The following is an 18,549-nucleotide window of genomic DNA, read 5'->3' as shown; positions in this document are numbered from 1 at the left end:
GTATTCAAAATGCATATGGTGAGAGCACAGCCAGGTACCACTGTTGAGTGCAATGAATTAAAAAGATTACGAATGTACTCACCCACCAATCACCTGGAGTCCAGAGAATTTGCAAGCATCCAAATCACTGCCACTTACTATTCGAGCCTTAAATCAAAAACAAGAAAAAAACAAAAGAAAAACAAACAGGCTTTTAGCACACCAGAGCTGCAAATTCATGAATTTGGGACACGAGTCAACTGCACTAGACATGTAACACCTACTATGACAGATGCTAAGCAGGGTCAGCTCCAAGTCAAAGCTACTATGTTTTTGTGAGTGGAGGTTTCACAATTAGCTGTCAGCATTTAAACAAAAGCACTGGCACAGTCCAGGAAAATATATCATGTTCCCAATACCACTTGCCCTTAAAACTTGCTAAGTGCAGTGAACATCATGAATCAGTCAAGGAGATCATGATTAGCCAGACTTAAGAACAGATGCTGAGTTTGACCGTAGCAGACCCCGAGGCTGGCAAGTGTAAGCTAAAGTAAGCGCAGCTGGCAAGGTGTAACCTCTTCATAAATGCAACATATCGGGGGGCACACTTAAAGGACAACCAAAGAATGGAAAGCTGGGATATCATGCACATCTCACAACTAAAACAGAGGAACCAAAACAGGTCTAATATGTCACAAACAAACATTTACAAAAGACAAGTTCCCTCAGGAGAGAAGAAAAAGTATGATTTAAAACCTTTTCATCCACAGAACTGCTATCTGAAAGAGAATCAGGAAAAGAAGGAATAAATATTAGATGGAGTATTTTAAAGAAGTCATTTAAACATATACATGAACAAAATGTTACTAGTTTACATTGCTTAAAATCATAAACAGAATTTCAAGGCTGAACCCCCAAGGGGAGAGAGATATTTGGTCTTCATCATTTAAAGAGCTGGAAAATGTGCCCAAATGCTTGCAAAGTATCAAAAGGTGAATAAAGGGTTTAATGAAAGACAATGTGTCATGTAAAGGAAAAGAACATCGTTGAAGAATCAGAAGTCCTAAGCCCCATCTGGGGTTCTGCTATTTACTAAGCACATGGGGCAAACTACCAAATTCTCTGGAGTCTGGAATCTAGACCCAACTCTGCAAAAAGATCATGGATATTGTGCTTATTGGCGTTCAAACATTGTTCAGAGAATCAACTGGGATGAATATATGTCAAGGTAAACCCCAGGTGACTACATAAATCAAGCACATTTTATTAAGGGATTATTTATTTATGGCTTGTCATAGAGACTCAAGCGCTAAAAAATTAATCAAATATACTCCACTCTGCAAAACAAACAAACAAACAACTGATGCCTGAAAGCACTTCAGTGACTTGATTAAGATCACAAAGCTAGTGAATGGCAGAAATGGGACACAAACCCAGGGCTCCTGATGCCCTAGCTGCTGCCCTATAGATCCCATTTTTCAGGTAAGTTGAACAAAGCAGAGGGGGAGGGGTGCTGGTGCACAGTTTTCCAGCCCAGTTTAAGATACATCACAGGGTAAACATTTCTCAGTTGCAACTTCTCTTGGGCCCAATTAACAATGGTAAATGATGGACTGTGTGTGTGTGTGTGTGTGTGTGTGTGGGCAGTGAAGTAAGGTTTATTGAGCAAGAACAAAGTGATAGTACGAAGCTCCCAAAGAGGGAGTAGATCCAAAGGAGTTGCCCGAAATAATTTTTTTTTTTTTAACTCAAATCTGAATCTACCAGGGTCCTCCTAGCATGGCCCATTTTTACTTTACATAGTAGCATTGCTCTTAAATTAATTCAGTTTTGCTTATTAGTATAAAGCTGGAGGAACATCTCTATGAATACAAGTCGGCAGAAAGCTAGAGCTAAAATGACCTTGGAGTTCATGGAGTCGAAACCTTTCATTTTTATGGATGAGCCCCAGCAATATAAAGATTTATCTGGGTCATGTAGCTCTCTGACAACTTTTATTGATAAAAAATATGAGATGTATTTGTTTTCTTGACTCATTAAGTATGGCTTGATTAATTACTTGGCAATATTTTTGGCTGTAGTTTAGATATTTCACAGTATTTCAGAATTACGTCTTTGAATATAAAACAGGATAAAAGCACAAGTAATAAAAACAGATCTTATTTCTGGCCATAAAAAAATTAAGATACTGCATTCAATATAGAAAATTAAGCATTAAATAACAATAGCTCCATGAAAACTGTCACAAACATAATATAAAATCATAAAATAATTTAATATGAGGTAACTGGTCAGGAAACATGCACGTGCTTTTCAACAGGTACCAAAAAGCTATTTGGTAAAATTTCAAAATAAAACCCTCTAAATAATTTTTAAACATATTGAAAGTTGATTTGAATGAATCTTGAGCTTAATATGTTAAAACCAAAACAAAACAAAAAATACATGTTACTTCCAGAGACATAAATCAAAGTGTAAAGTATTAGGGCATTCCCATAATTCCAAGCAAAACAAAAATGTCCACAACCATCATTTTAATGTATTTCTTGAAATTTTGATAATATATTAAAGCAGACCAATTAAAGCAAAAACAAACAATATAGATGTTAGAAGGCAGAACAAACACAAAATTGTTATTCTCATTTTAAACCCAGAAGACAAGTCACCTGGAAAACTCTTAGGCTTAATAAAATAGGTAACAATGTGAACGTAAATAAGAACAAGTTATTTCCTACAAACCCACAATAACTAGCTTGAAAAACAATGACGTGAGATCTGATTTCAAATATCCATTACTTTGACATGGTCTCCTATTAATAACTGGATTCTATATCAACCCTTCCAACGAGTAAAGGTAATCCTAAAGTCAATTATCTTTCAACTGCTACATCTAAAACATTTCAACTTTTTCATTCATTATTCAATGTTTCCCTCATTCCTTCACTGAATAGGTATTTTTATTAATTGCCAACAAATATATTTTGTTCACGCCTACTCCTTTCTCGTCTACCTGCTCTCCTGTCTTCCTTGAAAGCTTTCTAAACACAGTGAAAATGACACCACTTCCCTTCCTGTTTAAAATCCACCACGGCCACCCAGTACCTACAGCAGAGAGAACAGATGTGTACCCACGGCAGGCTCATGAGCCCTCGTTCACATCCCACACTTTGGCTGCAACTAAGTTCTTTGCCATTTCATCTTCATGCCATGCTCTTTGAAATCTGCGTGCCTTTGCATTTCCAGTTTTCTTCTTTTGAAACAAGCACTCCCCTTCCTCATCTAGCTGTCAGCCTCTAAAACTCAGTTCAAGCATAACCTTCTGTCCTGGAAACTAGCAACATATCAGGGATTCATAGCTTTTGTGCAGGAGCACTGCACGTTGCCTTCCTCCTGGCTAAACCTCATCTTTAGTCAGTTTCTTCACCTGCAGTCCTCCTAGATAAAAGTGCCTTTTGCCTCTTCCTTCTGATTTGTAGTACATTTCTGAAATATAATAGATGACCAACAAATGTTTGCTGAACATTGAGTGAACAACCTTAAATAAGCTACCACACTTTATGGAAGTATCTAAAAAAATCCAAATAAAATTTCATCTTCCTGTGTAGAAAGATAAATTATTTTGTAACACATTTATAGATTTAGTTGTTAAAATCATAATGGCAAGTCGTTGTAGGGTTAAGAATAGTTCAAGTGTAACTGGATTAGTAAGTCAAAAACATCGATGACCTTTTAAAAGGAGAATTATGAGGAAAGTCTGTAAGGATTTTAAAAATCTGTACTAACCAAATATTACTGTCCCAGCAAAACAGATTGAAAGATAAATTCAACAAAATTAGCCAAGTAACAAACCCTTATACTTAAGAATTCGACAAATAAGGAAGGCTGGATTGTTATCGAAGACAAATAACTGGCCAAAAAAGGTTGCTTGGGGCACCTGGGTGGCTCAGTGGGTTAAAGCCTCTGCCTTCAGATCACGTCATGATCTCGAGGCCCTGGGATTGAGCCCCACATCGGGCTCTCTGCTTGGCGGGGAGCCTGCTTCTCCCTCTCTCTCTGCCTGCCTCTCTGCCTACTTGTGATCTCTCTCTCTGTCAAATAAATAAATAAAATCTTTAAAGAAAAAAAAAAGGCTGCCTAACACATAGGTCAAGTATCTGTAATGCTTATTTATATCGTCTTATACAGTGTCCATGAAATTACGGATGCATTAATTAAATATCAAGTGAGAGAAAATAAGTAAAAATAGAAAGGAATACTTATTAACTCTTTGGGATAAGAAGATACATTTACAATTAGAGGTAAAATTCATTAAGTCTGTTATGCCCATTTAGAACTTTTGTATATAAAAAAGAAAATGAAATACACTTGCTAAAAACACATATATTGGTATGCTTAGTATATAAAGAACTCTTACAGGTCTCTGAAAAAAAAAAAAAAAAAAAAGACACTACCCTCCAAAATTGGTCAAGAATGTGACCAGATAATCCACAAATTAGAATACAACAACGGTAAATAAGCATGAAAAATGATATAATTAAAACTATGCCTCATCAGATTATAAAATCAGTGAAAATCAGAGTAATGATATGTTAACGGTATTAAAAGTAATATTTAAGGCTGTTAAAGATGTGATTAATCTGACACTCTGATGCATCGTTAATGACAGTAATAAAATTTTTAGAAAATTTTCAGTGTTGTCTAGTAGTAGACTGTTTTAATGAGAAAAATTTTTTGAACTTGATGTTAAGGAAATTATTTTTGTTACAGATTGAATTATGTCCCCCAAAATTCACATGTTGAGGTCCTAACCCACAGCACCTCAGACTGTAGGCTTCTTTGGAAATAGAGTTGTTGCAGGTACAGTTAGTTAAGATAAGGTCATACTTGCATATGGTGGTTCCCGATCCAATATGACTGGTGTTTTGGGGGAGACAGATGCACAGACAAGAAAAACACCATCTGAAGATTACAGCTCTGCAGCCACAGGCCAAAGATATCTACCAGATAGTAGAAGAGAGGCCTGGACAGATCCTTCCCTAACATTTTCGGAGGGAGCACTGCCCTTCCAGCATAACTTCATCTCAGACACCTAGCTTCCAGAACTGTGAGACAAGAAGTTTCTGTTCTCCGAAGTCACTCAGTTTATGGTACTTTGTTTTATCATCCATGGCAAACTAACATAATTTTAAGTCATGAAAAAAAAACTAATGTGTAAATATTTGCACTTTCATTATTTACAAAAAGAAACCTGGAGAAGCATGCATAATCAACTATAGAAATATGGGTGAAAGTTATGTTCTAGGGATGTCTGGGTGGCTCAGCTGGTTAAGTCTCTGCCTTCAGCTCAGGTCATGACCCCAGGGTCCTGGGACTGAGTCCCACATCAGGCTCCCTGCTTAGTGTGGAGCTGGCTTCTCCCTCCGCCTGCTGCTCCCTCAGCTCATGTTCTTTCTCTCTCTGACAGATAAATAAAATCTTAAAAAAAAAAAAGACAAGAAAATTATGTTCTATGATCTTGATTCAACAATTTGTGACCATTAACACTTTAAAACATTTTATTTATTTATTTGACAGACAGAGATCTCAAGTAGGTGGAGAGGCAGGCAGAGAGAGAGAGAGAGGAGGAAGCAGGCTCCCCACTGAGCAAAGAGCCCGATGCAGGGCTTGATCCCAGGACCCTAGGACCATGACCTGAGCCAAAGGCAGAGACTTTAACCCACTGAGCCACCCAGGTGCCCCATTTGTGACCATTAATTTAAAATACTATCTAAAAACATAAGAAAAGTTTATGTAAACATACATATTTACATATATATGTTTAATAAACATTATACATATATCTATTACATTTTATACATACACACACATATATAAAATCAGTACATACACACACACACACACACACACACACACACTCTCACTCACAATGGCTTTGTTCCCTGACAAATTGCCTTTTGTTCTACATGCAGTTGTTTTACCTAGTCAAATTCTGACTAAACCCCTGTAATTACCAAAAAACAAACAAACAAAAAAAACCTGTTAGTATGCATATACGCTAGTTAGTATGGATGTTAATATGGATGCTCCTTGTCTCAAAAGTCCTATCATTGCACAAGATCATCTTGCAGTTCAGTGACTTAATGTTGTTAATGTCAGACCACAATGTGTCCCTCTACTTTATAGCGAAACCTCCTCTATAAATAGGATTAAAGTGAAGTTCCAGGGACCTTACATTTTTATAATGTCTTGGAATTCCATAAGCTGGGTATTTAATTTTTTTAAGCTTACAAAATATTTACTAAGTGAATATCATTATTTAATCACACTGTGTAAGAACTTAAAAAACTATTAAACTTTTAAGAATATATGTGATCTAAGTGTCTCCTGAGTACTGAACTCATCAATGTTTCTCGTGTGAACATCCTCAAGAAAGAACTATGAATGTGATTTAAGGCAACATGTGACCTCCTGAGCACTCAATTTTCCCTCATATGTAAGTGAAATAAGAGGGTTTGGCCAGCGTATATCTAAAGCTTCTAACTCTAGATTCTATGATTTTGTTTCTCTCGATATAATTTTCAGTGTAGGGCGCCTGGGTGGCTCAGCGGGTTGGGCCTCTGCTGTCAGCTCAGGTCATGATCCCAGGGTCCTGGGATCGAGCCCCACATTGGGTTCTCTGCTCTGCGGGGAGCCTGCTTCCCCCCTCTCTCTGCCTGCCTCTCTGCCTACTTGTGATCTCTGTCTGTCAAATAAATAAATAAATAAAATATTTTAAAAAAATAATTTTCAGTGTAACAACTATTTACTCACCAGTTACCCCTCAAAATATTAATATCTACTACCTAAATTTGAGACACAATTATTTCACAATTTAAGATAAAGGTAAAAATTGTTGTGTTGTTGTGTTTCCTTTCTTGGTATTTGATCCTTGTTAGAACGCTTTTTGAAGAAAATTAGGTGGAAGAGATCTGAAAGCTTATAAAGAATCTGAGTTCTGGATGCCTATCTAGCTTAGGAATTTCCTTAAACTTTTTTCCTCTAATGCCCTTCTTTGCTTTGCAGTCCTTCAAGGATAATGCAAAACTCTCACTAGTGATACTGTTCACTACCCACTGTGGAAACAGGTTTGCTTTATTTCCAAGCATATCAAAATACATAGGGCTTTTAAGACATGTATATTATGCCTGAAGATCACGAGATGGGAGCTGAAAACCCTCCAGAGAAGAGCCTATACTGTCAACCAAAAATTGTTCAATTTCCATTGACCTTTACAGAGTACCTCTTATGTGTTAGACATTTTGCATAGCACCTTATCTGCTCTTTTATTGAATCGCATCAATTGTTTTGTGAGGCCATCAATATTCATTAGATCTTGCCAAGGCAGAGGAAACCCTTTGGCCTGGCTCACATTTCTGTTATAATTCTGGATATAATGGGGTGGGTGCTGAGTGAGATATTAATGCTCATCTCTCATACACTTTTTTGTTCAGTTACAGACTGGGGGGTTAACCTAAAAAATGAGAGACAATAACAATACAATAGGGTAAGGATATATGAAAGATATGAATAAGTTGGTGGGGGAACACAGAGAAAATATCTCCTAACTCTGCTGCCAGAGAGGACACTGGGTTTGTAAACAATTCATGCAGGCAATGATTTATGAATGGGCATTTGTCAGTTCAATGAAATCATTCTTAGAGGAACAGAATTTGCAAAGGCACTGAAGCTTGAAAGAGTATAGAGTACTAAGAACTGAAACATGGGAGTGTGATAGTAAAGAACTTTAAGAAATGAAAGGTAGATGAACAGGGTTTATTGCATAAAAATCGTGATAGATTCCATTAAGGAATTTAAATTATACTCTAATGTAATGTAGAACCACAGACTGTTTTCAAGCAAGACTGTGATGCATAACATGATCAGAGTTTTATTTTGTTTTTAAAAATCAAGGCCAGTCCTCTGGACAATGAGGCAGAATAAGATGACGTACAAAGATTCTGCTCTCTGCCCCACTTATATCACTAGTCTACACCCATGCACAATTGCTAATAATTTTTTTTTTTTTAGTAAGCTCAGGCTCTGCATGGGCCATGAACTCATGAACCTGAGATCAAGAACCATGTTCCATCAACTGAACCAGCCAGGCTCCCCAAGTAAGTAACAGCTTTTAATATGTTGTATACATGAAAATAATCTAACATTTTGTGTCATCTATACTCAAATTATTATAAAACTTTAAAACCTATCCAAGCTTAGGGGTGCCTGGGTGGCTCAGTCAGTTAAGCGACTGACTCTTGACTTCACTCAGGTCATAATCCCAGCTCTATTTTGCTGAGATCAAGCTCTGAGATAGGATGGGCTCTGCACTTAGCAGGAAGTCTGCTTAAGATTCTCTCTCTCCCTCTGGGCCCCAACATCCCCACCCCCATGCTCACTCATGCACTTTATCTTGCTCTAAAATAAGTAAATAAATCTTTATTATAAATATGTATACACACACACACACACACATGCAGGAGATAAAAACAATGAGTGTGGAGAAACAATAAGGAAGTTTTCCATTTACTTGGAAACATCAATGGAAAAAAAATCTACCTAGGATAAAGAAAACCTCAAGCCTATATGAAAATGTAGGTACAATTTCACTCATATGTAGAATCCATAAAACAGAACAAATGAAAAGCAGAATCAAATCTATAAATACAGAGAACTGATGATGACCAGAAGGTAGGAGGGTGAGGGCATGGGCAAAATGGCTGAGGAGGAGGAGATACAAGGTTCCAGTTATGGAATGAATAAGTTACGGGAATAAAAGTATGGCACAGGGAATATATTCTATCATATTGTAATAATGTTGTATGGTGACAGATGGCAGCTATCTTTTCCTTGTGATGAGCATAGTGTGAGAGAGTTGTTCAATCACTATGTTGTATACCTGAAACTGATGTAAACTTGTGAACCATACTCCAAAACTTATGAAAGAAAAATTGCTTCTTTAGAGCATTAAATAAAATTATAATTCTTTATCAAGACTGGTTACAAAGAGAGAATGTACATATGAATGGTATCATTATGTAAAAAGGATATAACTGAAGATGCAGTGGAAATTTTTTTAAAAATTCAAAGTGTGCTACAAACATCTTTATGTCAATACGAAGACTTAAGATAATTTTCTAAACACTAACAAAAATATAAGAGGGCATGTATTGCATGGAGCACTGGGTGTAATACACAAACAATGAATCTTGGAGCACTGAAAAAATTTAAAAAAAAAGGAATTACTAACATTTATTCAAAAATATAGGAAACTAAAACCATTACTAAGGTTTCCTACTATTCAGTAGGAAAATCTCCCCAAGACAGAACACCAGATGGTTTTTTAAAAGTTTCATGAAGTCTATATTAAACAGATAATACCACTGTAATACAAATTTGGCTATAGAAGTAAAGTGAACACATAGAATGGAAACAGAAAGAAAAGTATATTTCCTGAGGCTAGTATAGTTTGCTATTAAAATCAGAAAAGAATGGTACAAACTAATATCATATAACACTATCGTATAGGAGAACTCATAAGCAAAATCCTAAATAAAACTTTTGTATTTGATTCAACATGGGTGTACACATTTATCCAAATTGGATTTATCCCCAAAATAAAATAGTGCTTTAACAATATAAAAATCTATCAGACTTTTGCTTCCAGAAAAAAAAAGAAAATGGATAGACTTACTGTCTCTATTACTCCCATAAAATAAAACTAAAACTTTGGACATAATATATAAAATAAACGCATACAAAGCTCTGAAAGTTGGAGAGATGGCACAGTGACTAGTGACTTTTGACTCAAAGTATAATACACTGATGAGTTTTATGGGTTTTCTGTTTGCCTCAAATATCCCAAACTGAACATTACAACCCAGAGATATCAATGGCGCAGACAAGAAAGGCTCCAGGTAAAACCTACTCTCTTTAGCAGAGGAACCAAGAAAGGAACAGGCCACTCAGAAACATTCAGATGATAATTAACCCACTCCAGCCAATCATCACACACAAAAAATCCTGTGGCCCCCATTTCCACTCATGTCATTGAAGGTCAAAAGGATTACCTAGACTTCTACCTTTGCTGGACTATAATGAGTCCTCCAACCCTCCATACTGACTTGAGTGCTGTCAGAGAAGACCAAGTAGGGAGTTGGAAATCAGACAGCCTGAACTTCTCCCATACAAAAGTAGTAATGAGAAATCCTCTTCCCTCCTCACTGGAGTTTTATTTAAAGAGGGCTAGTGGAAAGTAAGAACTTTCATCACTGCTCAGCCACAACAGAAATCACCCCCTCAATATCAGTGGTGTCTATGCAGGAAGCAGCCATTAGGCATCTCTTCCCTTCTAAGCTAGAGTAGTATAAACAGAGACCCAGTGGAACAGTGGGAAGGCTCAACTCCCAGTCATGCCCACCGCAGTAACAAAAAGTTCCTCCTGCTGGGTGTCTATGAACATCTAGAAAAAACAAACAGACAAACAAACAAAAAACCCAGATTTCCATCTCCACCTAGAAGGAAGGAGTCAGAGTTCTCATTCAAGTACTGGATCACTGTCAGACAAGATAAAATGCATGATTTAAGTAAGACCCAAAGTCTTATGACAGAATACTCCAAATGTCCATATTAAAATCACTTGTCATACCAGGGACCTCAAACTGAATGAGAAAAGACAACAGTTACCAATGTGATAATCCAGATGTTAAAATATCTGAATTAGGCTTTTAACACAGCCAATTAAAAATGTTTCAATAATAGTTATAAATATGTCTGGAACCAATGAATAGAAAGTTTTACTGAAGGAGTAGACAGTCTCAAAGAAATTGAAGATATGAAAAACGAATGGAAATTTTAGAAATGAAAAATACAGCAACTGAAATATTACTAAGTGGATGGACTCAACAGCTACGTGAAAGAAAAATCAGTGAGCTTGAATACAAAACAGTAGAAATTACAGTCTGAACTACAGAGCCTGAAAACAAGTGTTAGGGACACTTGGGATTATGATAAAAAATGTTAAAATATTCATCTCACTGAAGTCCCAGAGAGACAGGAAAAAGAATAGAATAGAATAGAATAGAATAGAATTCTGAGTCTACTCAACTTTTGCTTTAACATATCAGACTGAGTAACTTAAGCAACATTTACTTTGCGTAGTCCTGGAGACTGGAAAGTCCAAGATCAAGGTGCTATCAGATTTGATTCTTGGTAAGGTCTCTCTTCCTGGCTTGCAGAGGTCCACCTTCTCATTGTATGCTCCTGTGACAGAGTGAGCTTTGGTCTCTATTCTGATAACACTGATCCCACCATTGAGCCCTACCCTCATAACCTCATCTAAACCTCATTAACTCTGAAAGGCCCTATTTTCAAATACAATTAAGTAGGAATTAGGGCTTCATCTGAATTTTGGGAGGACAGGTTTATAACAGAGCTGGAAATGTGTACAATAAAAAATGCCTGAAAAATTCAAGTTTTGCAAATGCTAAACTAAACACAAGTCTGCAGAATAAGCTAATAAACCACACACAGGAAAAACTGAAAAATTCACGTCAAGACAGATCACAAACTTCTGAAAACTAAAAGCAAAGAAAAAATGTTGACAGTAGTAAGAGAAGTGGCACATTATCTATAGGGGAGAAAAAATTTGAATGAGAATGGATTTTCTATCAGAAACCATAGAGGCAGAAAGGAATGGCGTAACACTTTTCAAGTGCTGAAGAAAATGATCAACCTAAGATTACATATTCAGTGAAAACATATCCTCAGGAATGAAGAGGCAATCAAGACATTCTCAGATGAAAGAAAACTGAGACTTTATAACCAGCCAACTTACTTTAAATGAATGGCTGAAGAAAATTTTCTGAACAGAAAGGAAATTAAAAAAGGAGTCTTGAAACATCCAGAAAGGAGAGTGAATGATAAAAACAAAACTATAGGTATATACAGTATGCTTTCCTTTTCCTCTTGAGTTTTCTAGATTATGTTTAATGGTTGAAACAAAAAGTTTAACACTATCTAATGTAGTTCTTAATGTATAGAGGAAATATTTAAGAAATTTTACTTTAAATGTGAAAGAATAAAGGAATATGGTGGTAGATAAGGTTTTTGCACTTCCCTAGAACTGGTAAAATGTATTTACCAGCCAACTTTGACAAATTATGTATATATAATGTGTAGTAGGCAAATTAATGGCCCCCAGAGACAGCCATGTTAATATTTCTTGGAACCTGAATAATTTATTTACATTTAAAAAGGGAAATTAAAGTTGCAGACAGAACTAAGTTTCCTAATCACCCAATCTTAATATTTGAATATTATCCAGGGTTATCTAGTGGATCCAATGTAATCAGAAGGACACTAGAAGTGGAAGAGGAAGGTAGAATAATAAGGTCAGAGTGATACAATATCAAAAAGCTCAACACAGAGAGTTGATGGATCGTCCAACTCTGGGTTTCAGTTCAAGACATGATTTCAGGGTCATGGGATTGAATTCTGTGTCTGACTGTGCTCAGCAGGGAATCTAGTGGGAATTCTTTGCATTTTCCTCTGTCCCTCCCCTCCTCAAATAATAAATAAATCTTTCAAAGAATGCCCAACACACAGTTGCTGGTTTTGAAGATAGAGGAAAATGTTTATGAGCCAAAAAACATAAGTACCATCTAAAAGTTGGAAAAATCATTGAAACGGATTCTTCCCTAAGCCTCTAGAAAGGAATACAGTGCTGACACTTTGACTTTAGTCCAGTGTAGCTATAACAGACCTGCCACCTTCAGGATTCTAAGATAAAAATTTGTGTTGTAGTTTGTGGCAAATTTCAGGGAAGCAATAAACTTATTCACAACACAATACCAAGAATTGTCACTCAAAATGTTATACAAAGAGATACACTGAAAAACTCGAAGTGTACAAGCAACCTATAGAAATGTAGAAAAGATAGACAATGAAAACCAGAGAAAACAGAAGACAAAGAATAAAGTAGATTTAAGCCTTATCAATAATTGCATTAAATATAAATGGTCTAAATATATCAAACTCACACACAAAACAGACAATCATGTCAAAAAATGGTCAGAAGACATGAACAGACTTCTCCAAAGAAGACATACAAATGGCTATCAGACACATGAAAAAATGTTCATCATCATTAGCCATCAGGGAGATTCAAATTAAAACCACATTGAGATACCACATTACACCAGTTAGAATGGCCAAAATTAGCAAGACAGGAAACAACATGTGTTGGAGAGGATGTGTAGAAAGGGGAACCCTCTTACACTGTTGGTGGGAATGTAAGTTGGTGCAGCCACTTTGGAGAACAGTGTGGAGATTCCTTAAGAAATTAAAAATAGAGCTTCCCTATGACCCTGCAATTGCACTACTGGGTATTTACCCCAAAGATACAGATGCACTGAATAGAAGGACCACATATACCCCAATGTTTATAGCAGCAATGGCCACAGTCGCCAAACTATGGAAAGAACCAAGATGCCCTTCAACAGACGAATGGATAAGGAAGATGCAGTCCATATATACTATGGAGTATTATGCTTCCATCAGAAAGGATGAATACCCAACTTTTGTATCAACATGGACGGGACTGGAAGAGATTATGCTGAGTGAAATAAGTCAAGCAGAGAGAGTCAATTATCATATGGTTTCATTTATATGTGGAGCATAACGAATAACATGGAGGACATAGGGAGATGGAGAGGAGAAGGGAGTTGAGGGAAATTGGAAGGGAGATGAACCATGAGAGACTATGGACTCTGAAAAACAATCTGAGAGTTTTGAAGGGGCGGGGGGTGGGAGGTTGGGGGAGGCAGGTGGTGGGTATTATGGAGGGCACATATGGCATGGAGCACTGGGTGTGGGGCATAAACAATCAATTCTGTTACACTGAAAAGAAATTAATAAAAAAATTTAAAAAACAATAAATATATCAAATAAAAAAAGCTTAATGGGATAGGTAAAAAACATCAATACCTAATTATATGCTCAGGAACTCAAATATAATGATATAGACAGGCTAAAAGTATACAAATGGAAAAAGTTACACTATACAATCAAAAGGATATAGTAGCTAACTTAATATCTGATAATGTAGACTTTAAAGCAAAAGAAAATTAAGAGAGACTCATATGTATAATGAGATAAAGGTAAATCCACCAGGAAGACAACAATCCAAAATGAATATGAACCAAATGCAGAGCTGCAAAGCACATGAAGCAAAAGCTGATATAACTTAAAAGTAGACAAATCCACAATTGTCAGTCACTTAAATCCCCACCTACATTGATAATAATCAATGAAAATATTAATACATGAAAAGTTATATACCACGTTCATGAATCGAAACCCCTGAGATACAAAATGCAAACTGTCTCCAGATTTTATTCTTACACACACACACACACACACACACACACACACCACACTATAATATACATATGTAAAAATATACATACTATATATATGTATGTGTGTATGTAATATATAAATTCTTTTTTTATGACTTATAATCATAGTAACCAAGACTGTTTGATACCAGTAGAAAGAATTAAATATTGATCAATGTGGGGCACCTGGGTGGTTCAGTGGGTTAAAGCCTCTGCCTTCGGCTCAGGTCATGATTCCAGGGTCCTGGGATCAAGTCCCGCATCAGGCTCTCTGCTTGGTGGGGAGCCTGCTTCCTCCTCTCTCTCTGCCTGCCTCTCTGCCTACTTGTGATCTCTGTCTGTCAAATAAATAAAATATTTATTAAAAAAAATTGATCAATGTAACAGAATAGAGAACCTAGATAGAGACCCACACAAATCTTTTTATGATTTTTATTTGACAGAAAGAGACAGAGAAAGAGGGAAGACAAGCAGGAGGAATGGCAGAGGGAGAAGCAGGTTTCCTGCTGAGCAGGGAGCCCGATGCAGGGCTCAATCCCAGGATCCTGGGATCATGACCTAAGCCAAAGGCAGAGGCTTAGTGACTAAACCACCCAGGCACCCCACAGATCATTTTTTATAAGGATGCAAAAGCAACTCAGGAAAGTTAGACTTTTAAATAACTGGTGCTCAAGCAACTGGATATTTATAAGCAAAACACCACCCTCAACCTAAACCTCATATCTTAATGTGAAAATTATCTCAAAATGAATCGTATTTAAGTTTAAAATAAAAATTTTTAAAAACCTTAACTCGGGAAAAAGTCTTCAAGACATAAAACTGGAAGAGTTCTTAATCATGACATCAAAAACATGATACAAAAATAAAGTCAATAAGTTGGTCTTAAAAACTTTGCTCTTGGAAATCCCATGTAAAAAGGATTTAAAGAAAAGCTATACATTGGAAGAAAACATTTGCAAACCATATACTAAACAAGGAACTAGTACCTACAATACATAAAGAACTCTCAAAACTCAATGGCAAACACCAATCATACACACACAATTAGAAAATGGACAAAAGATGTAGAGACATTTCACTGAAGAGGACATATGAATGACAAACAAGCATATGAAAAGATGATCAGTATCGCTAGATATTCAGGAACTGCAAATTGGAGCCATGATGAAATGTTTCTATGTATTAGTACAGTTAAATAACAAAGACATTGACAATACCAAATGCTAGAAAGTATTCAGTGAAACTGGGTCTCTTCATACATTGTCAATGTAAATGTAAGATACAATAACTCTCAAATAGTTTGACCATTTCTTATAAAATTTACTATACGTCTACAGTACAGGCAGCAATTGAACTCCTCGGCCTTTATCCTGGAAAAATGAAACATTCACACAAATCTTACAAATGACCATTCATAACAGCTTTATTTTAATAACTTCAAACTGGAAACAGCCAAAATATCCCTCAACAAGTGAATAGTTAAACTGTGACACATCCCAGGGATACATTAGTATTCCTTAAATACTACTCACCAACAAAAATAAACTGATACACATAGCAACTTATATCTCAAAGGCATTATGTTAAAGAAAAATCCAGATGACAGATACTACATGAGTCCATTTATACTAGTGTCAAATTCCTGGTCTTTATATTGTGCTCCAATTATATAACATGTAAATATTGAGGGAAACAGAGTATAAGTTATACGTGATTTCTATACTATCCTTTCAGTATCCCATTAACCTATTATTTTTTAATTAAGCAGTTAAATCTATGTTTAAAAATGAGTTGTATTTAATCAAAACTACAACCCAATTTAAAGTTGGACAAAAAATTTGAACAGACACTTCACAAAAGAAAATACATGAGTGGCCAAAAAGCACAAAAATGATGCCTGTCATCATTACTCACTGGGGAAATAAAATTTAAAACCACAATTAGATACCATGACATATCCTGTAGAATGGCTAAAATTAAAGAATAACAATAACAATGCTGGTAAGTATGTGAAGCAACTCAAACTTGTTTACCCTATAACCACACTGGAAAAAAGGTAGTTATTTCTTAAAAATTTAAACATGGTACCAAATATGGAAAGAGCCCAAATGTACATTGACAGATGGATAAAGCAGATGTGATTTTATAAACATACACACACACACACACACACACACACACAAAAACACATACACACAGAGGAATATTATTTAGCCATCAAAAAACTGAAATCTTGCCATTTGCAACAATGTGGCGGGAACTAGAGGGTATTATGCCAAGCAAAATAAGTCAGAGAAAGATAAGTATCATGATTTCACTCATATGCGGAATTAAAAAACAAAACAGGTGAACATAGGAGAGAGGAAGGTAAAATAAGACAAAGGAGGCAAATCATAGGAGACTTGTAACTATAGGAAACAAACGGAGGCTTGAGGGGAGGTGGATGCGGAGAAGGGGTAATTGGGTGATGGGCATTAAGGGGGGCACTTGAAGTAATGAGCACTGGGTGTTGTATGCAACTGATGAATCACTAAATTCTACCTCTGAAAATAATATATATTAAATTGAATTTAAATTAAAAATTAATTTAAAAATTCACGGTGAAAAAATTTTTAACACGGTACATTAAAGCCTAAATGTGGACAAGTTTTATTTATTTGTTTATTATTTATTTATACGTGGTACATTATAGCCTAAATGTGGACAAGTTTTATTTATTTGTTTATTATTTATTTATACGTGGTACACTAAAGCCTAAATATGGACAAATTTTATATATAGAATATACATGTTATACATATATATATATATATGTATGTATATATATATATACATTCTGTGTAAATTGCCATAAGACACAGAAAGCATAAATGATCACAAATAGGAATAAAAAATGTGTCACATCAGAAGAAACAACAACAGAGCAGGAAAATGTATTTGCAACATACAACAGAGGATTAGCTTTGCCTCTGTAAAAGAATTTGAAAAACAGGTAGAAAAATAAATTGCATGTTGAAATGCATTTCCCAAGAGGAAATTAACATAGGAAAAGGCACTCAAACTGTTCAGCTATGAAGATTGTGTAAGTTAACATTAAGCACTCATATCTTATTTCACTACCACCGATACAGAAAAGAAAATCAAGTATCTCAGACTGTCAAGTTGTTATGGATGGAAACTTCCATGAAGTACTGTTAAAAATGTATATGAACACTTCTGAAATTGAAATCACAGTTTCTAGGAAGGTTGAAATTTGCTCACCCAATTGCCCAACAACTCTATTAGGTATGTAACATGAAGATAATCTTATACTTATGTAGCAGATTACAAATAGAAAGACCTTTACTACGACATTATTTGTCATTGGAGTATGGAATATAGAATACCATATTTTTCCTATTAACAAGGAATAATTTGATGTACTTATACGGTAAAATACATTTAAATGAGTTAATTAGACCAATAGGTATGAATGCAGTTTTTTTAAACATTTTTTTAACATCAATTTTTTTCATGTCCCAACATTCATTGTTTATGCACAACACCCAGTGTTCCATCCAATACATGCCCTCCTTAATACCCACCACCAGGCTCACCCATCCCCTCACCTCCCCCTCCTCCACAACCCTCAGTTTGTTTCCCAGGATCCACAGAAAGTAGTTTCTAACGTAACACCGAATTTAAAAAGCAAGTTCCAGAATTATCTAGTCTGGAATGCTTGTTTCGGCAGCACGTATACTAAAACTGGAACGATATAGAGAAGATTAGCATGGACCCTGCGCAAGGATGACAGAATTATCTAGCAAGGCATCATTTCTATATTTATGGATAGTAAAATTATAATACATCCTGGAAGAATGTACTTGTGATTTTTTTATGGTGATTGTCCCTAGGGAAGGAAGGAAAGACTAGAGAGTGAAATAACCTTTAAAGACGAGCCGCAGCTCCTTTCATATCTCCCTATTTACTACCAACGACCCATTCCATTCTTCTCTGCCTCCCATGACCGGCTCCTTGTGCCTTCAAGTATTCTTTGGTTTTTACATTTACCAAGATACCCGATCACTGACACATGGGGCAAAGCAGAGTACAGAGAAAATAACATGCGAACAAAAATTGCTTGCTGGAATCTTCG

At 35.9% G+C, this 18,549-nt stretch overlaps 1 protein-coding gene across 1 annotated transcript in view; it reads right to left on the bottom strand.

Moving 5' to 3' along the window:
• Positions 1-18,549, bottom strand: part of UNC13C (unc-13 homolog C) — a gene marked incomplete at both ends in the record, with an annotated part of 558,183 nt that overhangs the window by 449,101 nt on the left and 90,533 nt on the right. Inside the window, 2 exons of the mRNA XM_080807399.1 lie at positions 83-147; positions 736-758. Coding sequence (XP_080663525.1) covers positions 83-147; positions 736-758 — 88 coding nt within the window. The remainder of the gene's footprint in view (positions 1-82; positions 148-735; positions 759-18,549) is intronic.

This window comes from Martes martes, assembly GCF_963455335.1.
Source record: "Martes martes genome assembly, chromosome: 7".
In the NCBI taxonomy this organism is placed as follows: Eukaryota; Metazoa; Chordata; class Mammalia; order Carnivora; family Mustelidae; genus Martes; species Martes martes.
The sequence above is the reverse complement of the archived record's forward strand: the minus strand, read 5'-3'. Positions and strand labels throughout refer to the sequence as shown.